The sequence below is a fragment of the Sorex araneus genome, chromosome 6, assembly GCF_027595985.1.
Source record: "Sorex araneus isolate mSorAra2 chromosome 6, mSorAra2.pri, whole genome shotgun sequence".
NCBI classification, from domain to species: Eukaryota; Metazoa; Chordata; class Mammalia; order Eulipotyphla; family Soricidae; genus Sorex; species Sorex araneus.
The window spans coordinates 134984874-135008775 of record NC_073307.1 but is presented as its reverse complement, the minus strand read 5'-3'; the positions used below and the strand labels follow the sequence as shown (position 1 = coordinate 135008775).

General features: G+C 37.9%; 1 protein-coding gene across 3 annotated transcripts in view; it reads right to left on the bottom strand.

Moving 5' to 3' along the window:
- Nucleotides 1-3781: 3781 nt before the first annotated feature.
- HIPK3 (homeodomain interacting protein kinase 3) overlaps nt 3782-23902 on the bottom strand; it is a 92448-nt gene continuing 72327 nt past the window's right edge. The window contains exons 4-16 of one of the 3 annotated variants that reach the window (XM_055142115.1): nt 22290-22409; nt 21377-21463; nt 20765-20949; nt 19349-19508; nt 18198-18321; nt 13076-13197; nt 12697-12824; nt 12443-12604; nt 11642-11938; nt 11155-11295; nt 8973-9208; nt 8446-8573; nt 3782-7665 (exon numbers count right to left, since the gene is read on the bottom strand). In XM_055142115.1, coding sequence (XP_054998090.1) covers nt 7189-7665; nt 8446-8573; nt 8973-9208; nt 11155-11295; nt 11642-11938; nt 12443-12604; nt 12697-12824; nt 13076-13197; nt 18198-18321; nt 19349-19508; nt 20765-20949; nt 21377-21463; nt 22290-22409 — 2367 coding nt within the window. In that variant the 3' untranslated portion in view covers nt 3782-7188. The remainder of the gene's footprint in view (nt 7666-8445; nt 8574-8972; nt 9209-11154; nt 11296-11641; nt 11939-12442; nt 12605-12696; nt 12825-13075; nt 13198-18197; nt 18322-19348; nt 19509-20764; nt 20950-21376; nt 21464-22289; nt 22410-23902) is intronic. The other 2 variants (XM_055142116.1, XM_055142117.1) reach the window with 2 other exon arrangements.

Below are 23902 nucleotides of genomic sequence, written 5' to 3'. Positions count from 1 at the left end.
CAGTGTCTGTGTTATAAGCTATAATGCCCAAAAGTAGAGAGAGAGTATGGGGAATATTGTCTGCCATGGAGGCAGGGGGAGGGTGGGAAAGGAGGGCATACCGGGGATATTGGTGGTGGGGAATGCGCACTGGTGGAGGGATGAGTGTTTGATCATTGTGATTGTAACCCAAACATGAAAGCTTGTAACTCACAGTGATTCAATAAAATTTAAAAAATAATTTTAAAAAGAATAATATATGTATTCAATTGTAGCACTGCACTGTAGCACTGTTGTCCTCTTGTTCATCGATTTGCTCGAGTGGGCACCAGTCATATCTTCATTGTGAGACTTGTTACAGTTTTTGGCATATTAAATATGCCGTGGATAGTTTGCCAGGCTCTGCCCTGCGGACGGTATACTCTCGGTACCTTGCTAGGCTCTCCGGAAGGGATAAAGGAATTGAACCTGGATGAGCCGCATGTAAGACAAAAGCCCTACCTATTGTGCTATCACTCCAGTCCATATTCAATTGTACTATTACTTTTCATATATTTTTTAAAAAACTTGATTTTAGGTAAATATAAATTTCAACTTAAGTAAAAAGTTCTAGGTCTTGAGCAATAGTATAGTGTGTAGGGCATACCTTGCACACGGTCAACCCAGGTTAGATCCTGGCTCTCTCTGGTCTCTAGAGTCCACCAGAAGTGCAGAGCCAGGAGTAAGCCCTTAGAACCACAGGGCACTGCCCCCAAACAAGCAGAAACAAAACCAAGAAAAAAGTTCTTTGGGTTCTGCAACAGTCACTAAGCAAGCAGTGATTAAAATTAAGCTGATCACCCTAGATTTCACTCTTTGGCATTCAAAGTGTTGTGAAGTTGATGAAACATACACAGTATTTATACTGTAAACTGAAGTAGAAAGCAGGATCTATCTGAAATTACTTTTTAACTACCCAAAGTGTTATATTTTCACTAGCATTTAAATTTTTGTTTTTCTAAGATTCCTATCTACAATGTAATTATGTATTATTTTTATGATACAAGAATATCATCTTACTTTTCTATTAGAGTCATGCTTCTAATCAGGGAGTTCAGGATTTGAAAAAATCCTTCATTCTTGAAAAAATGCCATTAGAATAAATAAAAGCATAAAAAATTAACATTGAATGAAACACAGACCTAATAAAAGTTAAAAACGATAAAACTTCTAGTGAGGGGTAAAAAACAAACGTTGGGACAGATGAAAACTCTTGGGACAGAGACAGCGGGACTGTATCCTTGCAGATACAGACTTGTTACTGTTTTTGGCATATCGAATACGCCACGGGTAGCTTGCCAGGCTCTGCCGCGTGGGTGAGATACTCTTGGTAGTTTGCCAGGCTCTCCGAGAGGGGCAGAGGAATCGAACCCCGGTCAGCTGCATGCAAGGAGAACATCCTACTGCTTGCTACATATCTATCTATCTATCTATCTATCTATCTATCTATCTATCTATCTATCTATCTATCTATCTATCTATCTATGGGATACACTAAACATGTCAATTTCCTTCTTTTGGGAAATGTCACCAGCCCACTTCTGCCCCTGCTCCCATTCACACTGTCACATTGTCACACTGCCCATATTAAAAGTCCATTCATGAGGCCCCTGCACATGCTGCTCTATCAGGATACTCTTCACCTGTGTGACTGACCAGCAGTCTCTGCTCAGAGATCACTCCTGGGGGGTTCTCAGGGGACCACATACAGTATTGGGGATTGAGCCAGAGTTGGGCCTTAACTCCTATACTATCTCTCTGGCCCTAAATGATGTGAAGAAGTTTGGGGCTGAGCCTGCCTTGTCATAGCTGAAATCTCACAGAAGCATTCCCCAACATGGCCTCTCCCAAGCAGTGTATGTTATTATCATCATTCCACCAATTGTCACTTAAATACTTCTTTCCCACTAAAAAAGTAAATGCCTATGCATTTAAAGACAGTGAAGGAAGGAATAAGGAAGAAAATCTTTTGTCCATTGGTACATCCACAGCACAGAGGCTTAGAAGGTGGCTATACTCAGTTAATTACTGAACGTTTCAATGGCATAATCTATTGTGTTAGGTACTGACTGGTTTGTATGCATCAAGTAAAGGTTTTCTTCATCTCCTTAGAAAAAATTTATATACTTAGATCTATTTAAATGGATCCATTTAGATCCATTTAAATAGCTAAGGGGCTGGAGCAATAGCACAGCGGGTAGGGCGTTTGCCTTGCATGCAGCCGACCCTGGGTTCAATTCCCATCATCCCATATGGTCCCCTGAGCACTGCCAGGAGTAATTCCTGAGTGCATGAGTGTAGACTAAACCCCTGTGCATTGCCAGGTGTGACCCAAAAAGCAAAAAAAATTTTTTTTTAATTTAAAAAAAACCCAGCTAAGTAAGTATTCTAAGCCAACTGATTTTCAAATAAACTGCAAAACCTGGGTTTCATCTATAAGTAAAATTAGTGCTTTGGAATATATAAAAATATTCACACTTTTAACAACTCACACCCATAAAAATGTGTGGAGAGAAAAATATGCAAAGGTGTCAAATAACTAAATCTTTTATACATTGTTAAGCGTAAACTGACTTTGGAATATTGTTTTAAATATCGAATAATGTGAAATAATGTGAAGTTTTTAATATCAAATAATACCTATATGAATTTGATATGAAATAATACCTATGTGAAATAAAAGGTAAATCCTCTGACCAAACTAATCCTTATCTACAAACACAACTAAAAGAAATTCAGCCATGTTCATAGTAACACAACTTCTAGCACAAAAAAAGGAGTCCAATGCCCAACAACAAAACATAATAATGCATGTACACAAAAGAATACAATTAGGACAAATGAACTACAACTATACACAATATGAATGCTTCTTACAAACAAAATAGTGAATGAAGAAAACCACACAACAGCTTGTATATATTTATATAATGCTTCAATTAAAATTTCTCCTAAGGAAGATTGATAACGTGTTTTCAGTATGTGAGACTGTAGCATGATCAGGTAAAATGCTCCCCAATTTTCCCATTGCTGTTCTTTTAACATCAGACACTTGACCTATGTGATAATATTTGAGGATATACCTAACAGATCTACTCCAATCACATTCACTCAAATGTTTTATCTTAAAATTGTTTAGTTTTATGCCTTTAAAATATATGGTTCTGCTTCTTGGCCCAGAGAGATAGTATAATAATGGGTAGGGCGCTTGTCTTATCTAACTAAAGTTCAATCCTGGACACTGCATATGGCCCTCTGAGAACATACAAATGCACAATTCCTCATTATTAATGCACAATGAACAGAAATATTTGCCTCAAAAATATTCAGAACACAATTTTTAGAGAATATAAAATACTCAGAAAATAAAATTCAGAATGTATTCAGGATAAAATATTCAGAATAGATTATAGTATAGAGAACACTATTTTTAAAATATTATTTACAATACTAAGATAAATGAGCTGTAGTTCCACTGTGGCTGTATTCTGGCACATGCCTCAGAGTGCAGTTTAAAAGGTACAGTGGGAAGTAGATTAGCTATGGTAAGGAGTGAAGTTTTATATATCTCAGATGGCAATATGAGCTCAGGCAACTTAACATATTTTCAACTTATTTCATTTTTATATAACAAAGAGAATAGTTTTCTCACAGTTGGTTCCGAGAAGCAAATGAGATGGTATGAAAGAGGTACTCAATGTTATTATCCTTTTCTTTCCTATTCTGTAAATGGTTCTGAGGTGGAAAAAAAGTCAACAAGCTGTTTGCTGCAATATATATATTTTAATTCAAAGTGAATCGACAGTAATACACCATAAATTCTTATTTTGACACTCACCAAAATAGTCACCTGGAAAACCCGCTTTTTGTGACAAAGTACAGAAGGCTTGGTCACATTTAAATCACTGAGAACTAGAGAGAAATACTATCGCAAACCGTAATAGACATTACATCCATAAAAATTTTCCCAGTCCTTATTGTAATATTGCACAGTGCAATTGCTACATGGCAAACTAGTGTAGCATAGAAATAAAAGCAAAAACAAACCAAAGAAAGAAAGCCACAAGTCTAAAATTGTTAAAAACAGTTAACAGTTCAAACTCAGTAATCAAATCTTCCTACACCTTGCAGTGTATGATTTAACTTTGACATAACACAAACCCAGTTTAAAATAGTAGAGATTTGAAAAATGAAAAGGTTTTGCTACTACAGTAACATAAATACCCCGGCAGAAAAGTATCAGGGTATTTGATAAAAATAATTTTGCAAATTAAAATAGTATGCAAATATGCAACTTGGAAGTCATGCAGTGTTTTATTTAAGGAAGCATTAAAACCAAAGAAAACCAGTTTTAAAAAATATTTTAAAGAGGTTAATCCAGATACTTTTGTTAACATGCTAAATTTAGACTTTTTTAAAAAACACATTAAAAAGTCCATGATTAGAATCAGTGTGAGATCAGTGTAACTGGAATACACCTTTATCAAATATTACAATCACATTATGAAAACATTACAGTTTACCAGTTCATCATTTACTGTCAATTTATCAAGACCATCTCAATCTAGGAAGTGAAAAACAGAAACTACGACACTTTGGGCTAGTAAATATGGCCCTGGACAAAAAGAAAACTGCACCAGTTTTGCAGCTGTTGTACAAACATTTTCAATCAATTCCTTTTATCTGGCACTTCTGAAACAACCATTGCCAGCACTAATTCTTTTCCATGGAGTGAGCAGGTACCAGTAAACTGCTAGACTGTATAAATAATAAAATGAGAAGGCTGTGGAGGGCAGCATGTTTACTGAAATTGTGATTCCATAAATTTACCATCTGTAAATAATCTTTTAAATTAATCTTAAGCTATTCCTTTATGTGTTTTATATATATATTTCTATTTATATAAAATGCATAGAATTGATTACTAAAAACACTGAAACTTGTGGGGAAAATTATGTCCTTCATTTTCAGTGTGACTAAAAATGTACTGCTGGTTTTTTTAATGATCTAATACTGTAAATTTTAAAATCAATTTGAGGCACATTTATTTCATTGATGATTATTAAATAAAACACTGCTTGTGTAATGGAGTAAAGAAAAGTTTATCCATTATTAGCTTATTATCAATGCTGTACTAAAGCTGTACTAGTGGTATGCATTCATTTATCAAAGAAATGCTGTAAATCCAAGAGTTTTACACTCAAATGCTTTGTACTATTTATTCCAGTAAATGCTTAAGTTTATATTCCAGATTTTTAAGGAAAAAAAAGTTAAGCCAAGCCTGCAAGATACAGCTTTCTCAAGTGTCTACAATGCCAGTATGAAAAATAAAAAATTAAGTTACATTGATACATCCAAGTTTTTATATGCAGTGATGAGCACAAACATTAATAGAGATAAAATACTGATGCAAATAACACACCCGAAAATAACATATGCAGTTTTTCCCATCATTTACAATACAGTAGTTACAATGACACTCCAAACAGAAAAGCAAAGTAAAAAATCAAAACCCCAACTTCTATTTCATGTAGTTAGACTTATACAGAAATTAGAAGGCTAAATAACAACTAGTTAATCACCTAATTTCACAGCTATCTGAAGTGGCAATCGTTATATAGCAGCTTATCTATGATACATTCAAGATAAATGATACAATTTATTACTTGCCCATAAGCTAAAACACGGCCTGTTTAATACCTTTCCTTAAAATTCCACCTCTACACTACAATATACTTGAGGTCTATGCAAAAAGTAGCTACCTTTTATATAGGAAACGGATGATTAAGTCTTTGGTGCTGTAAAAGCAACTTCATTTAAACATAACCACCACCCTCCCCCCACAAAAACACACACACATACACACACGCAGGCGCGCACACACACATACACACACATACACACACACTTCCTAAGAAAAAAAGCATGTAATTTCTGTCCCTGACGGAATGTATTAAATAAGCAAACACCACCAACAAACAAAACAAGTACTACAATGTAAAAATACTTAAAAAAAAACCAAACCCCTCTCACATGCATAAATGAAAAATTGCACACAAAGAACTCACATCTTTTCAAGCTTCAATAGTAAATATTCTGCTACTATTTATTAAATACTGCATGGTTTGCCCAAGCTAAGATGAAACCACATCATGAATCAATGAGTATTTTGCATTTTCTTCCATTATCTACTCAAAATCATGCCTACTGTACCTCTAAACATTTTATTAAATCCAATTATATAGCAAACACTCCCCAAAATAAACTTAGATTGTATTGCAGTTTCACTTAACAGTATATAAAATGCTGTGTTGAGACAGTTATTAACTATCCATTAGATACTGAATCAATTTTTCTTAAGCACTACTAACTGCTTGCTTTTCTTGAAGCTAGATCATTCTGAAAAATCAGACAGCAGAATTCAGCTATAGCAAACATGCTGCCCTCTTAGTATGGAAAAACAGCTACGACCTGAAATCATACCACACAAAACCCAAAATGAACATTACTCTATCAAAAGAAAAACTAAAGAGTAGGTCTGAATTGTAAGTGCTGCAGTCCTCAACATTTATATATAGGTAATAACATTAACAACCTCAAATATTTAAGGCACTATGTGTGGGAACGGTTTACAATGCAGCTGAGATTATTAGAACAACATTTAAGAGCAAAGTCTAGGCAACATTTTGCCCATGCAAAGACACATGCAAATGTAAAGAACAATAGCTCAATTTCTTAGGTAAGTGACCCAACATTTACACACTAAGACACAGAAAATACAATTCACTTGTATGCTGTAATTCTGACATATGTGCATTTGTTGCTCTAAGTCTGTACACAGAATGGCTTCCCAAATGTGGACGTGTCTTGCACTAGTTAGAAGGCAATTTTATAAAAAATAGCAGGAGCAAAACTGGACTTCCGCTCCTATAAGTCACCTGTCTAGAGTTACTACATAAGAAGATAACATGACCAAAGACAAGTTATACCAAATGTGCAAAACACATTAAAAGTGAGTTTTTTTTTAAAGCTCAAAGTTGTTTAAATTGCACCCAAGTCTACATGATTCAAAAATAATTTTCTTGTGCCATGGCTAATATTTATTAAATACCATGTTTTATTTTTAATCAAATGTTTGTATCATTGAGCTTCCTCAATATACTCGAGTTTTCACATATATGGATACTGGCTGAGTTTTGTTGGACTCAATGGAAATCCAGTAAATGCAGGTGATGCTGCAATGTAAGAATGTGGTGGGAAGATAGGTTTGTACTGAGTCTGATGAATGGTTGGGGATGGTAACAGGCGGGGATTTATGCTCATTGGGACTTGGTGGACTAGGCCACTGGGATGAGAGATATTATAGGTTGGATGCTGTAACATAGGTCTTGAGGTACACGGAGAGGCTAAGAGGTGGGCCACTGGTGCAGCACTACTGAGGGTAGCTGATGATGGGTATGGAAGCAGAGTAGGTTGTCCTCCAAGGTGCGTATTTCCAGCCAGATGGGCATGAACGGCTGAGTGATTGGGACTTCCGTGAGAAAGAGTAAATGGATTACTGGTAACACTAGTAGGGATATAAGCTTGCTGTCTTCGATGTCCAAAATTTCCATTCCACTCCTGATGCCCAGATGTAAAGTGCTGGACCTATTGCAAACCCCAAAACACACACACAAAAAGTGAATTAACAACATATAAGTTAAAAGGAAGAAACGGCTATTATAATATGCTCTGTGACTAATAGGCCATAGAGACATCTCAGATATTACCTCATACAGGTATAGAGAAAAATATCAGTTTTAAGCATATTGGTATTAGCATTTAAAACTCATTACATTTTATTAAATAATAACACTGTTACTATAACCAACAGTATCAATGCCCCCATCATTACTAATGATAATCACTTAACTATCTATATATAATGCTAATACTTTACATACATGATCCTATTAATGAGAGCTATTACTCTCATTAACTGTGATCCAGATTTGCTGAAGACATCCAGTAGAAGGTTAACACATTCAAAGTTTGGTAATGCTGGGATATTTACACAGGTCTGACTCAATACCTGTAATCTTTTCTTTCCACAAGTGAAAGAAAACAATTGCTGTACAGAACTGGCTAGATGTAAAGTACTCGATAAGGACAGAAAATCACCATCAGCACCAACAAATAAGGAATAAAGCCATTCATCCATTAATGTATGTTCTGACCTATAGAGTCTAAAATTCCTTAAGAGAATTCTAAGGGCCCAATCTTTCCCAAGAATTCGTAGTCTACGAATAATATGCTTAAACTTCACTCTAGGCACTTGGTATAATAAAAAGTATGAAATTTATGAAATCTTGATTGAGTTTCAGTATTAGTTTTCCCTCTAAGTGAGAAACTGCTGGATTTGGATCCATTATAAGACCACAAACACACCTGACTGAAATTCAAATGCTGCTGCTGGAATGCTGATGGCAATTTCTGCTGCCGATTACCCACTGTAGAAGGCTGGCTTAACCTGCCAGGGGCTGTTCGTTCTTTTATTGATGGCTGGCATATAGAATCTGGAAACAAGACAGAAACATTAAAGTTGCTGCTTTTCCCTTATCACATAAAAATTTCAAATGTCTTTGTATTTAAAAAAAATTAAAAAAGGTGTTTCAAACAACAGTGACTTGAAAACCTTAAAATTAAAAATAAGAGAGATCTCATGATTCTAAGCTCTAGAAGATATCAGAAGAAATCTCTTGGTAAAACAGATTCAATATGACAGGCTAAAAATTCAGAGATGCCTTTTGACTTTTGTTCTGAATCTGCGGTTCCTAAATTAAGACGCCCCCCATTTTTTTTATTTTTGGGCCACACCCAGTGAGTCGTACTCAAGGACCAGGTGGTGCCAAGGGTCAAATCTAGGTCTCCTGGCCATCAAAGACCTTTTAAGAAACAGAGAGCACTCAGTTTACCTGTGTTTGCCATATGTTCATCAGCGTTCAATCCATTCTCTAGTCCTATTGGTGGCACCACTACAGTACAAACAGCTGGTTTGGATTTTGTGTCAGCAGAGGTTACCAGTTCAGTGTTTTGATGAGTGTCCCCCACAAAACTACTCTCTGCAAACGGACTGTCATGCCCCGAAGAGTCTGATGTTGGAGAGCCATCCACAGTATCACAACCACTCTCTTGCTCTTCATCTGACATACTACAACAGAATGGAATTTTTAGTAAGTTTTTAAATAGGCTCCAGCAAATTTCTAAGACTTTAGTCAGCTATTTCACTTTTCTGAAATAACAATTTCTTCTTGTCCAATAACTTATTTTCATGGCTTTTTCTAGACTCTCACAGTAATTCTTTATCCCAACTGCTAACTGTAATTCTGACCTGTGAAGAAACATCATTTTTAGCACTTTTCTCCTTTCCTTTCCCACCTGATTCTTTCATAGTAGTTCATAAAATTCTACTGTATTAATTTCAAAAAATTTCAACCAGACACTATAAAAGAGCACTGTTCCAGATAATCTGTATAAAAGGTACATACTACATAGGCGTGTGTTTTGAATATTTTCGATTAGATTTTGGTATGTGTGTTCTTTATTTGGCAATGTGAGGTGTTTGCAGCAGGTGGGGAGAGGCACACCCAACAAGCTCAAGGTTTACACCTGGCTCTGTGCTCAAACACCACCCCTGGAGGTACTCAGGGACTGTATGTGGTGCCAGGGATTGAACTAGGGTTACTTTAACCCTACATTCATTCTGGCCCACATGGGGCCTTTTATACTAGATGTTACCTAAAGGGTTTCTTCCCTTTAGCAGGGGAGGGGAAGGAAGGGGAAGAAAAGGGAGGGAAGAGGAGGAAAGGGGTTGGGTTCTTGATCGGAAAAAAAAAAAAGTCCAGCTTCACGACTGATTTCAAAGATACCAGCAACTAAGCTATCCCAGGAAAGCCCGGCCACCACCAGGCCCATCTCTGTAGCTTCAGAACCTTAGCAGGATAGGGCCAGAGCTCCCCTCTCCCACATCCAGCTCCCGCTGCTGCCAGAGAAATGGCCCAGTTTCATGACTGATCTCAGAGAGACCCTAGAGACGGAAGGAGCTGATTGTCCCAACTCCAAAGCTCCTGAAGCATGCAGCAGCATATCTGGCTGCACAGCACCATCAAATTTCAGAGCTGGCAGTCCAGTAGAAGCACAAAAAATTAGATGGGAAAAATGAGCAAAAGTGCACCACACCCAGTGGATGAAAACTGTAACACAGAAGGCTCAACCCCACATCTAGCAGCTCAGAAAATCCTCAGGCCATGATTTTAGTAACACCATTACAAGATATATGTTGTAATAAGCAATATAAAGTAAAATATTTTTTTTTTTGGTTTTTGGGTCACACCCGGCGATGCACAGGGGTTACTCTTGGCTCTTCACTCAGGAATTACCCCTCGAGGTGCTCAGGGGACCATATGGGATGCTGGGAATCGAACCCAGGTCGGCTGCGTGCAAGGAAAACGCCCTACCCGCTGTGCTATCGCTCCAGCCCCTATAAAGGAAAATATTTTAAGCCTGTTAAAAGCAGCAGGATTGGGGCAGAGGTGGGGGGATGATGGAGAATTGGTGAAGGGAAGGGCACAGTGGTGGAACTGGTGTTGGAATACTGAATAACTGAAACAACTGTATTGCGAACAGTTTGTAAATCACAGCATTTAATTGAAAGTTTCATCCAAAAATATCTGTTATTGTTTGTTTGAGGGCCACATGTGGTGATGCTCAGGAATTACTCCTGGATCTACACTCAGATATTATTCCTGGTGGTGCTCAAGGGACCATATGGGATACTGGGGATCAAATCTGCTGGGTCAGCCACATGCAAGGCAAGTGTCCTACCCACTCTACTATCGCTCCAGCCCTAGACACTTTCTTTTAAAGAAAAAAATTAGAAACTCAAATTTTTGTTCAGATCTATTCTATAACAATAGAGAAAAATACTAATTCAAACCCGAGTTTATAAAAACTGATCGAACTCAAAAATATTATGTTAAACAGTAGCCAGTATAGCAAACTGAGAGGCATTTACTAATCAAAACACCAACAAAAAGAAACGATAAGTGTTTTAGTACTCTTAGTATTTATTATATACCACTATTGAAATCCTTGTACCTGTTCGGTCTCTTGCAAGGAGATGGGCTGGATTGCCCTGAGGAGCTGGTACTCAAAGTACTATCAGGACTGCTCAAGGAACACATTCGATCAATATTCAAAGTGCTCTGGCAAGCTTCACAATCTAGACTACCTTTACATCTAGTGGCAGAGGGAAGAGGGGGGGAAAAGGGTTAAAATGAGAAAATATTCCCCACGTAGCCAAGATCCATGGTTTCATTAAGAATATAAAAAGCAACTGCACACACAATCTAAAGATTACAAATATAGAAAAGAACACTAGAATAACCTATAACCATACTATTTAGGAAGTGCTCTCGGTGCAGAATCTCACATTCTATTCTGAAGACTTTACTCCAAAGACAGGTAAACAAAGAGAAAAGTGGAAGAAATGTTGTTTCTTTTATATTTTCCCAGCAGACCAGAGAGCACCGTCCTTATTCTATGAGGAGGCAGATGCACACAGGATACTGAATTCAACACTTACTCTCTGAGTGAATGTCTCTGTGATGTCTCTTCCTCATCCGTGTCACTGCTAATAGTGATCACACTCACAGCAGGACTGGGGGAGTCAGCAATGATGATGGTCTGCCGCTGCCTGTCTGAAACCGCTGCGTCTGAGTCCTGCCTGATGGATGTTTCACAACCATTTCTTGTCTCGCCTTCTGAGTCATGATTGTCCTGTGTTTCTACGCAAGTTACTTCCTCCACATCTTTCCCATTTACTATCTTTGGAGAAATAAATGCTGAATGTGGGATATTGGTATTCTGCAATGAACTACTCCTGCAAAGGAACAATATATCACTTCTATGAAAAAAATTTACGAACTTTTCTTAAATTAAACTAAGCGATATGAACTCTACTTGCTCAATATCATGCAGACAACACATAAAGACAAGACCCCTAGTTTTGTAAAACATAAAATACCTCTAAAATTTTAGGTGTAAACTGTATCTACACACATTCCAATTGTTTTTTTTGGGGGGATGAGGGTCGTAGTAAATGTGAATATCTGAATTTCTAGAAGTGCTACATTTTAAGACGATAATATACCAAGATGGCAATGAAGACAATCTTACTAACTGAAACTATTTATTTCCTCTTTTCCTGGTTCCCATCCAAATTAGCTTTATCAAAATTCCTCTGAGGAATTGAGAAGGTAGAAGCCATTATGTTTATAACAAGCTATCGCAGAGGTCATTTTGAAAGCATGAGAGTGTGCATGCAAATTTTATTTAAAAACTTAATTCTAAAAATGCAGGAAAAATTTAAAATATCAGTACCAACCTGTTCTGGCACAGTTTATTTTTCTTGGTAGTACCAGGCTGAGGCCAGACAACATGTGCAATGCCCACACTAATTGGCTGAGGGGCTGATAAAGTTATCTGATTGGTTAGAAGAGGTTGTGGCACCACTGAGCTGTAACAATTGCCATGTGAAATCATTTTCCTAGGAAGAAAGTTTAGAAAAAGTGAATCCCTTCTTTATCAAAACTGACTCTGCAGACTATCTGTGAAGAAGCACTTCTGTTTGTAACTTACCCCCAGTCGCCAAGTCTCTGTGAACCAGCCACGCCATCAGCAGTCAATGTGGTCGCAGCAGGAGCCATGGGTGTGACCTGTTGCCAGGCAGGTACCAGCATCTGTTGAGTTCTACCAGACCATGTCTGCTGCGCCAAAAGATAAGTAAAGAAGTTACATACAAGTAATTCATTTTTTACTATGATTAATGTACAAGATAAATTAAAGTTGTAATCGAGTAATAATTATAAAAGTTAAAGCCTCAATGCTACAAAAAACTAAATTACCATACAGACAATTTTCACTTTCATCAGCACATGCCGATATCATAAATGGATAAGCGTTCATAATGGAGTATATGGAAGCAAGCATATTTGTAAAATAATGAACTGTTACTAACTTGAGAAAGAACTCCAGGTCGAATTTGTAGCGGCTGTACAGCTGGTGCCTGAGTTACAAGTGGAACAGTATTATCTACTCTTATTGAATAGCTAGTGGGTTTACCATGTGTTGCAGGAATACCTGTAAAACAGAAAGAGTTCTGAAATGAAATCTGCTGAGTTGACTTTGTAAAGCTATTGAATTGAAAATACTAAGTCCTATGTTCACTACAACACTATCCACAATTGCCCAAATCAGGTAACAACCACATGTCCAAGAACAGTTGAAGAGATAAAGAAGTTGTCGTACATATACATAACAGAACACTACTCAGTTACTGGAAAAGATGAAATTCTGCAGCTCACCACAACTTGCTGAACTGGAGGTTACTATGTTCAGCAAAGTGAGTCAAAGGATGGGGGAGAAACACTGACTATATCTCTCAAACATGAAGTACAGAGAAAGACAGTAAGGAATAAACAATGGTTAATGTTTAGAGACCCGGGAAGTCTGCTCATAGAAGTGAGTTTGTTAAACAACAGTGGGAGGGAAGAGGAAGGGGGAAAAGGGTCCAGAGATAGCAGGGATGGATGTTGATACACTAACATTACTATTAACAGCACTGTAAATTCTGGTGCTGAAAATTTTTAAAAAAGGACAAAAGACAAGTATATATATGTAAAAAAAAAGTGCTAAATTTCTGATTAGAATGGTCACATTAACAAAGCATTTTAGGAAAACATTCCAAAAATTACAAAACTGTTCTTTTTTTTTTCTTTTTCAGTTACACCTGGCGATGCATAGGGGTTAGTCCTGGCTCATGCACTCAGGAATTACTGCTGGAGGTGCTCAGGGGACCATATGGGATGCTGGGAATTGAACCCAGGTCGGCCGCTTACTGTAAGGCAAACACCCTACCTGCTATGCTATCACTCCAGCCCCAAAACTGCTCTTTCTACCGTTTTTAAATGCAAGTAAAAAATGTAGACATTTTTCTTGAAACTTCCCATTCCTTATTAAGTATTCTGCTGCTGTTTTATAGGCCCTTTCAAGAATTTTCTCCCTTTGATAAAGGTAAATCTGGTTTAACAACCTGATGATCTAACACAGATGTTTCCAAACTTATTTGACCTATGACCCCCCTACTTTTCAGGAAAGAAAAAAAAAAAAGAACTATTCAGCACCAGCACTGCTTGTAATCTACCTTCTTTAAGCAAACAGACAGAGAGGGCCTCCCAACCATAGTCTTGGGTGGACGGAACAAAATTTAAGGGGGAACAAAACAATGCAAACCACTCTGGGAAACACAGATCTAATCTAGTATAGGTCAATATTAATCACAAAATCTTTAAGCTACTTTAAGTATTCCCTTCTTTAAAACTGTAGAGATCTTACTCTTGGTACCCAGGGAGGGGAAGGAGCGTACATCATTTTAATGAACATGATGGGACATATAAATCAAGAAAATGTAGGAACAGAACACTCATTTCAATCTCCAGTGAAAATGAAAAAGTTAATAATTCCTACCACATACAATGATATAACAAAACTTACCCAGTGTGGCTTAATGCATTATATTTCTGGTAGAGAACTGCTGACATACCAGTACAAATATGCCCTGCTATTTTGCATACCCACTGGGAAAAGTAGAAAGCAGGATTACCAGCACATAAGCCTGTTAATCTTAATACTAGAATCATATATTGCAAAAGCCACTTGCAAATATTCAGCTTCATGTCATTAAATTTTTGAGACACTAAGTAATATCACTTAGTATCACTCCAAATAAGATTATAGAGACATCCTTACAAGTCTAGTTACAAGAATAAAGTCACTATGTCATCATTCCAATCTACTGCAGCAATTACTTTCAAAATAGACTGACAGGAAGATGATCTCAATCCCTATCACCAATCCGCAGACCAGTGGCTAAACAGTAGCACTGTAGCACTGTCATCCCTTGTTCATCCATGCTTGAGCGGGCACCAGTAACGTCTCTATTGTGAAACTTGTTGTTACTGTTTTTGGCATATTGAATAAGCCACAGGAAGCTTGCCAGGCTCTGGCCGTGCGGGCAGGATAGTCTCGGTAGCTTTCTGGGCTCTCCGATAGGGATGGAAGGCAAACACCCTACCCGCTGTGCTATTGCTCCAGTCCACTGGCAAAAATATATTCACCAATTCTGTCTTACATTACTGCATCTTACTGTCAATTCTTTGGGGGAAGTACCCTCAGCAGTACTCAGAAGTTCAGCTCAGTGCAAGGGGAGGTCCCTCCCAAAGGCACTAGGAAGACCATGCAGAACAAGAAAGCGAACCCAGGCCTCATGCACACAGTACTCTTTTAATTTCAATAAAATACAATTCACCAATTTTAAAAGAAAAAGGGACAGGAGAGAGTACAGGAGCTGTAGCACAGGCCAAGTATGTGCCCAACCCAGCTTTGGTTTCCAGCACCACACAGTTCCCCAACAGTGATGTGGAGGCCCTCAACACCACTGAGGTGAGCTCAGGGAATCCTGGAATTTCATGGCCCATGTAGCTTCACATTCTCACTAATAGGGCCCTTGGGCCTCCTAGGCACCACCAGGGAGCCCCCCCCACCCATAAATACAAGAACCTTATACTTTTTATTGCACAAACAAATGTTAAGCATTAATCCTAAAGAGAATGGGGATCTTGTATTTATTTCATCAGAATCAAGTTTTGTTTTGGTGGATTGGAGTCACACCCAGCTGCGCTCAAGGGTTACTCCTGGCTCAAGGCTTACACACACCTGGCAAGGTTAGGGAACCATATGTGGTGTGGCAGATCAAACCTAGGTTAGCTGAGCTGCAAATAAAGCACTTTGCTTGCTGTACTATCTCTTGGCCTCCATCAGAGGCTTTTAAACTGCTACCAATGTGTTCTACCCTCTGAACTCTAATGTTTTTTTGACTGAATGTTTTAATCTTTTCAAAAAGTACACCTGATTCTCCAAGAAAAGGTATCTAAGCATATCTAGTTAGTATTAGAGAAGAAGCAGAATTCAACAAGGATGAAAGAAAGGAACAAATTCTCATGTCATTTGTAGCAGGAGTGTTGAGGGATTGATCCCAGGGCCCTACACTTGCAAGGTAAGTGCTCCACCGACAAGCTACCTACCACCTTCCTTGTCCCAGACAATACCTTTTGTTTGAGGATGTGCGGGAGGCACACCCAGAAGTGCTCAGGCCGTATTCCTGGCTCTGCACTGAGGAGTTGCATTCCTGGTGGCCTTGAGGGACCTATGGAGTGCTGGGGATTGAACGCAGGTCGGCTATATGCAAGGCAAATGCCCTAACTGCTATCCTATTCCTTTTATCTAAAGGGACAAAATAATCAGGTTTTTGTTTTGTTTTGTTTTCCCTGGAAACCTTCCAAGAAGAGCTACCGAGGCCCAAGGCTCTAAGGACATTCTAGGCCAACTGGCCCATGACTCCTTCCACGTTGTGAAGAGGATGTAAAAGGATACAAAGCGATGGTGTCAAGGACTATCCAGGCCACCCCAGAATTGCAAGGGGTCTTCAGGCTGTACCCTGCCATGCTTGCAGACACCTTGTGGTACCCGGAAGAGAACCTGGGTCAGATACCTGGTAGACTTGTGCTCTAACCCTATACTCTAGTATAGCAGAATTGCTTTTTTCCCCCCTTCTTTTAAACCTAAGCTTCAAGATATTTGGAGACAAAATTTCCTTGACCAAAATTTAAAGAACTGAACACTGAGTCACCTCGATGTTTAGTAATAATGATAATGTACTTACCTGAACATACAAAGCAGTGATACCCAATACAGGAACACCCATAGCTTGCCAAGCTCATTAATTTCTACTAAGGCATTTTATCATGCAAGGCTTGACAGGAAATACAAGTATCATATGATCCTTTTTGTTAATGAACATGAGCTTCAGTCAAGACATGAGTGCAACAAAAGTTAACCCAGCGTTGACTGAAGACGTCAACATGAGACCAGGAGCCAGAAAACAGGCAGAACTCTCCGGTAGACTTAGGCAGTGTCTTTAATGATTTAACTCATTGGCAAAGGCAACAAAAACAAATTAATGGTCTACATCAACCTAAAAGGTTTTTGCATAGCAAAAGAAACAAGGGCTAAAATTAAACAACTCTACTGAATGGGAGAAGTTATTGACACACCATACCTCACAGGGATAATATTTATAAAACTTTTGTAAAGCTCAGTAACAAAAAAGTCCATCCAAACCTGGGGGATATGAGATAAGTAGATTTTTGCCCTAAAGAGGATATATAGACAGGTAGTAGGCATATTAAAAGTGTTCACCATCTCTTATTATGAGGGAAACACAAATCAAAAATTGAGATTATCTCACATAGGTGCAAATTGCAAATATCATAAAAGACTAGAAACAATCAGCATTGGCAGAGATGTGGTAAAAAAGGGTCACTGGTGAGAATGCCACCGGGTCTCTATGGAAAACAGTATGAAGACTTCTCAAAAAGACTTTATTAGAATAGAGTTTCCATGTGATACAGTGATTCCACTTCTTGCTATCTTCCCAGAACACATAAACATTAATTCAAAAACATATGTGCACAATTATGTCCCAAATGTCCAATGACCAATGAATGGAAAAAGAAGTTGTGGTAGGTATATGCAGTGAAATATCATGTAGACAAAAGAAAAAATGAATATTGCAGTTTGATGAGATATAAAGTCAGAGGTAGAAAAAAATACTGATAATCTCAGCCATATGTATGGCATAAAGAGAAACAAAACAAGTAAACACAGAATGACAAAAAACCCTTGGTCTTTAATTGCAGAACTAAGCTTACCAAGCAGTGAGGATGGGTGGGAAAGAAGTGACATAAGGACAGTGATGGAGGGCATCTTATGTCGTTCAGTAGTGGTGAAGTATAGAAAGTACATAAAAACCATGAAAGTCAACACTATTGTATGCTTATTACCTTAGATTGATTAATATAATCAATCTAAAGGCTAGTGATCAGCTTAAATTAAATTCAAATACAATACCAAATATAATAAAGATTATGCAATACAGTTAAAAGGTACCTAAGTATGTTTACAATAACACATGTCTAAATTACAAAAAAAAAAAAAAAAAAAAAACTTAAATAAAAGAATACCTTGAATAGCTGGGGGACAGATAATCAGTGTCTGCTGGAAAGCATCACCACAGCCAAAATGAGCAGTTCCAGCCTGCAAGGGAATTCCGTGGTGCACTACTGAGTGAGCAGATGTACTCAATGCCTAAAACAACCAATGTACACTCAATTACATGGAACATTTTCCTAATTGACACATACATGCTTTAAAAACAGAATTCAAAAGCATTTCCTAAAGGGCCAGAGCAATAGTACAGTGGGTAGGGCATTTGCCTTGCATGTGGCCAACTTGAGTTTGAGCCCTGGCATCCCACATGGTCCCCCAAGCACCATCAGGAGTAATTCCTTAGTGCAGAACCAGGAGCAACCCCAGAGCATCACTGGGTGTGACCCAAAAAGCCAAAAAAAGTAACAAAAAAACAAAATCTTAATTCTGGGGGACAGAGCAATAGTACAATGGGTAGGGCGTTTGCCTTAAACATGGCTGATCTGGACTCAATCCTTGGCACCACATATGGTCCTGATCCCTCAGCACCCCCAAAAATGATCCCTGAGGGCAAAGCAGCAACACACCCTAAGTAAACCTGGGTTATTTTTGGTGTTTCCCCCCTCCACAAAAAAACTCAAAACAAAATCATAAGTCTGAGAAGGTGAGGAGGGATGAGGCGAGCAAGAAGGAAACCTAGGAACAGGTAGTAGAGGTGCAGGTGCTGGCACTTTGGACGTGGGTGTGGTAAAGTATAAACACTGTATGCTTCCACAATAAAAAAGAAACACACAGTTCTGTGACAAAATAAACACAGAAATAGAGCCTAGTAAATGCTCTTCCTGTTTTTGGTTTCAAGTTTAGGGGTCATTATCTAAAATTTTGATATTCAGTATCTATACTTGGCTCAGAACTGGTTCTGAACTCACAGGACCACAGAGCTCTGGCACAGAAGGAGAAATGAAGGATACCGAGCAAATAAAATATGAAAGGGGGGGCAAAAATGAATGAACAGATGTTTCAACTACCATCCTAAAGCATTAAGAGATTTAACGTCACAGCCATAGTAAAACCCCATAAGCACTATCAACTTCCCACAGTTGACATAAAATTTCTGTGAATTTCAAAAGCAAAATGAGCAAATATAAGAACAAAATGTAAATTATTAAATACTATAATGTCTTACCTGACTTCTTAATGTACCAATTTTAGCAAAATTTGCAGTCAGATTAGCAGTACTGCTGGAAGCAACAGGTCTTAAAAGTGAAGTTTTATTGTGATTATTTCTGTCACATGAATTTGGATGGGACTTACAAACATCCATAATATGAAAACAGGACTTTACACTGCAAAATAAAAATTATTTTGAAGTTCAGTAACTTAAAATTAATGTACATTATTAACATTTTAAAATTATTTCCAAAAGAAAAATATTCTATGGCTTATACTAAACATGCTCATTTAAAGTACTATTTCTATTAGGAAATCCCACAGGAAAAGATAAAACTTTAAACAAGTAAGAGTATCTTATATCTACAATTTTTGGGGGGTAGAGGGTGGGGTCAAACCTGGCTGTGCTCAGGTTTACTCCCTGGCTGTGTGCTTGGGGAATCACACCAGGCAGTACATGAAAATGACGGTGCCAGAAATCAAACTGGAGTGGCGCATGCAAGGCAAACACCTCAACCCCCCTCTACTACTTCTCTAGGTCCTGCAGGACTTTTTTTTTTTGGCAGTACTTTTCTTAAGGAATCAAAATTAAGTCTTTTTATCAGCATACTATAATTTTATATTCCTCTACTTTCCCATAAATTTCTAGATTTCTGGTATCACCAACTATTAGATATCACCAACCAAGTGGTTATTACACTATCTTCAAAGTGCCTACATAAGGTTAATTTTTTTCTTTTTTTAAGTTTCTAGTGTTTGGAAGGGGAGTAGTTAGGGCTTCACAAGTCACAATTTTTTAGGGAAATCACAACAACAAATACAAGTTTATCTCTATCCTTTCTTTGTAGTCTTTTTTTGTTTGTTTTGTTTTGTTTTGTTTTTGGGTCACACCTGGCGATGCACAGGGGTTACTCCTGGCTCATGCACTCAGGAATCACCCCTGGCGGTGCTCAGGGGACCATATGGGATGCTGGGATTTGAACCCGGGTCGGCCGCGTGCAAGGCAAACGCCCTACCTGCTGTGCTATCGCTCCAGCCCCCTTTGTAGTCTTTTTTAAATATGAAAAGGAGCTGATTTTAAATCACTTCACTTCTAGTTTTTATAAAAAAAAAAGAGGCCTAAGGATTCAAATAATTTGTAAGAACTGTTTAATTGTAACATCATCTCAATTTGAGTATTCATATCCTCTACTAACCTATGTTAAAAATTTTTTTTTGCAACAGAGGAGAAAGGATATAGAGGAAATTAAAAGGAATACTGGCATACAATTCAGATTTGTGTTGAAGTTCTACTCTGCCACTTTCCCAAGGTCACTGGGCATTCTTACACTCAACTTACATAAAAATTTAATAATTTTTCTACCAACATGACCTTCAATAAACCTGCTATTATTTATCCATTATCAGGTAAAAAGATTTTAAGGTAACATACTGGTTGCTATGTGGAAAATCTAGAAGATGTTTCATATTAACGAAAGGATGGTTCAAAGTCTCTGCTGGAGTAATTCTTAAATCTGCATCAATCAGCAACATTTTCTTTAACAGACTAACAAATTCTCTTCTATCAGCTTTCTCAGCCAAAAGATCACTTCCTTCCAAATCCATCACTGTGTTCACCTAAGAAATAATCAAGTCATCAAATAAAATAAGGCATAGAGGATGCTTATGTTAAAGCTTCACGGTTTAAAAAGTATCTATCACAACATAGGAAAGAACATGGTAAAATTTATTATTCTTAAACAAGGACTGAATTTACACAAGACTTTCTGAAATGTTTTAAGTAACAAATAGCATTCAAAGCAGAGAGTTAGTTTATTTTTAAAAATCTGTTTTTAGCAAGATATGAGGAAAATAAATCTAGCTGCTAGTTTTCCTTTAAAGAAAACACATTATGTAAAGAATGGGCTAGTATAAAAGAAAAGTTTGATAAAAACAAATGCAATTAGTTCCTAAACCCTCCATATCAATTTCATTCAAAAGTTTAGAACTAGCAAGCACTCCATCATGAACATGGAAGACTGACAAATGCCACGATGTTACTCACATGCACTATATCATCCAGACTGTTGAATATGTACTTTCTGGCTTCTTTAGACTTCATTCCAGTCTCTGCCTCATGCTCTTCAAGTGTCTTATTAAATATATCAAGGAGAAAATAGCATATTATTACCCACCACTTGTAAATTTCAATTTCTTTTAATTTATAGCATTTAGTCTAATATAGTGAATATTCTAGGGCAAGTAGTCTCAAAACATGAACAAAAAATATTTTTTAAAGAGTAACAACAGGGGGCTGGAGCGATAGTACAGCAGGTAGTGTGTTTGCCTTGCACATGGCTGACCCGGGTTCAATTCCCAGCATCTAATATGGTCCCCCCATCACCGCCAGGAGTCATTCCTGAGTGCAGAGCCAGGAGTAACCCCTGAGCATCATTGGGTGTGACCCAAAAAGGAAAAAAAAAAGAACAACAACAACAACAACAAAAATAAAGGAACTAAACTATGTCTATGAGACCAAAAAATAGCAAAAGCTCCTTATACAAAGTAATTTAAAATTAAGCACTGATTATTGCTCCTCAAATAAATTAGGTAATTTAGATATGTTTTAGTACTTATGATATGTATTAGGCACTGGGTTCCTGCTCTGTAACGCTTAAAAACACAGAACCCAGAAAAGATTAAATATAAAACACAAAATTTATTACAAAAGAAAAGGGGACTAGGGCAAAAGTACAGTGGATAGGATGCTTGCCTTGCATGCAGTAGGCCAAGGTTAGATTCTTAGAACCCCATTTATCCCAAGCCTGTCAGGAGTGATCCTTGAGTACAGGACCAGAAGTAAGCCCTGGCACCAACAGGTGTGGCCCAAAATCCAAAAATAAGATAAACAGAGCAAGAGAATATTTCATACATGAAACACCTTAGAAATATTTTCCAAAATTTCTTTATTTAATTACCTTTAATCTCCAACTGGAATGAGAAATATCCGTTTCTCTGCAAAAAAATCTTGTGGATTTTGTCCCCACATTCAACAACTGTTCTCCAGGTAACCCTTGAGTCTGAGAAATGTATCGAATCTGAAAAATAATTTGCAAACTAGTTTATTTCTCATGCAATAGATTTTTAAATATCTACTATGTATCAGATAACAAATGTATTTCAAGAATAAAATGATGCAGGCTTTGTCCTCAAGGAATTAGTCCAGCAGGCACGGAAGTGGTTCAAAAAGTCAAAGATCATGCTTTGTATGCTGAAGGTCACTGAGTTTCATATCTTAAGCACCACTACCAACAGCCTCTGAATACATCAAATGTGGCCCCAAAACAAAAACAAAACAGAGTCTGGGTTGAACACTGGGAAGTAGTAAAGGGAAACCAAAAACTTGTATTTCTAAAGCAATGTGTAAAACTAGTAAGAGCCATGAGGCCAAAGGAGAGATGAAAACTGAGAGATTGTGCAGAGATAAAAAAGGAAACAGTGAATAAAAATTTAAGGGAGAGATAGTGCAGGGATAAGACACTTACCTTGCATGCGGCCACCCTGGTTCTATCCCCAGCACTGCATACTATTCTGCCACATACGGTCCCCCAAGCACCCAGAGTGACTCCTAAGCACTGACCCTGGTGTAGTCCCTGAGCACTGCATGGGGGTTGGAGGTGCTCCAAACCAAAATGAGTGATAGGACTTCATATATGAATGAAACACCTCAGACTGATAAAAACCTAGTGGTTATGACTAGGAGTACTGGAGGGGACTGGACTGTGTCATTGGCAAATGCATACTTAAATCAACAGAGGGAAAAACAGTGATGAGGGAAAACAGGAGTGTGAGGGTAAGTGCCAATAATCCCTTAGCATCAACTCTTATTTTTGTCCACCACACCTTTTACTGATATTCTGTATCTGATATTCTGTATATTTTGTTTTCTTACCCCACTCTTCAGTAGTAAGCTATATGACAGTAAGTTAGATATTTTCTTTATTTTGTTTACTTATAAGTTTCTAGGTCTTATGACAATCTGGAACACAGCAGACCCTCAAATATGTGTTCCCCAACATAGTACCTAAACAACATTGAGAAAGAATAAAAAGAGGGCAACCTGAGAGTTAGTACAATGGGTAGGGCTCTTGCCTTGAACTTGGCTGGCCCAGATTCTATCCCTGGCAACAAATATACACCCCGAATCTTGCCAGGAGGGATTCCTGAGCACAGAGCCAGGAGTAAACTCTGAGCACCATCAGATGTGACCCAAAAACCAAGGAAAGAAAGAAAATTAAAGAAAAAAATAGGTGAAGAGAAAAATCTCTAAATGTTAAAGCATTCGGTCCTCTATGGTTTATCTCGTCTGAACTGTGTCTGTGAACACCAATTTTTTTTTTTTTTTGCTTTTCGGGTCACACCTGGCAATGCACTGGGGTTACTCCTGGCTCTGCACTCAGGAATCACCCCTGGCGGTGATCAGGTGACCATATGGGATGCTGGGATTCGAACCTGGGTCAGCCGCGTGCAAGGCAAATGCCCTACCCGCTGTGAGAACACCGATTTTTAATAAAACCTTGAAGACTCTGCC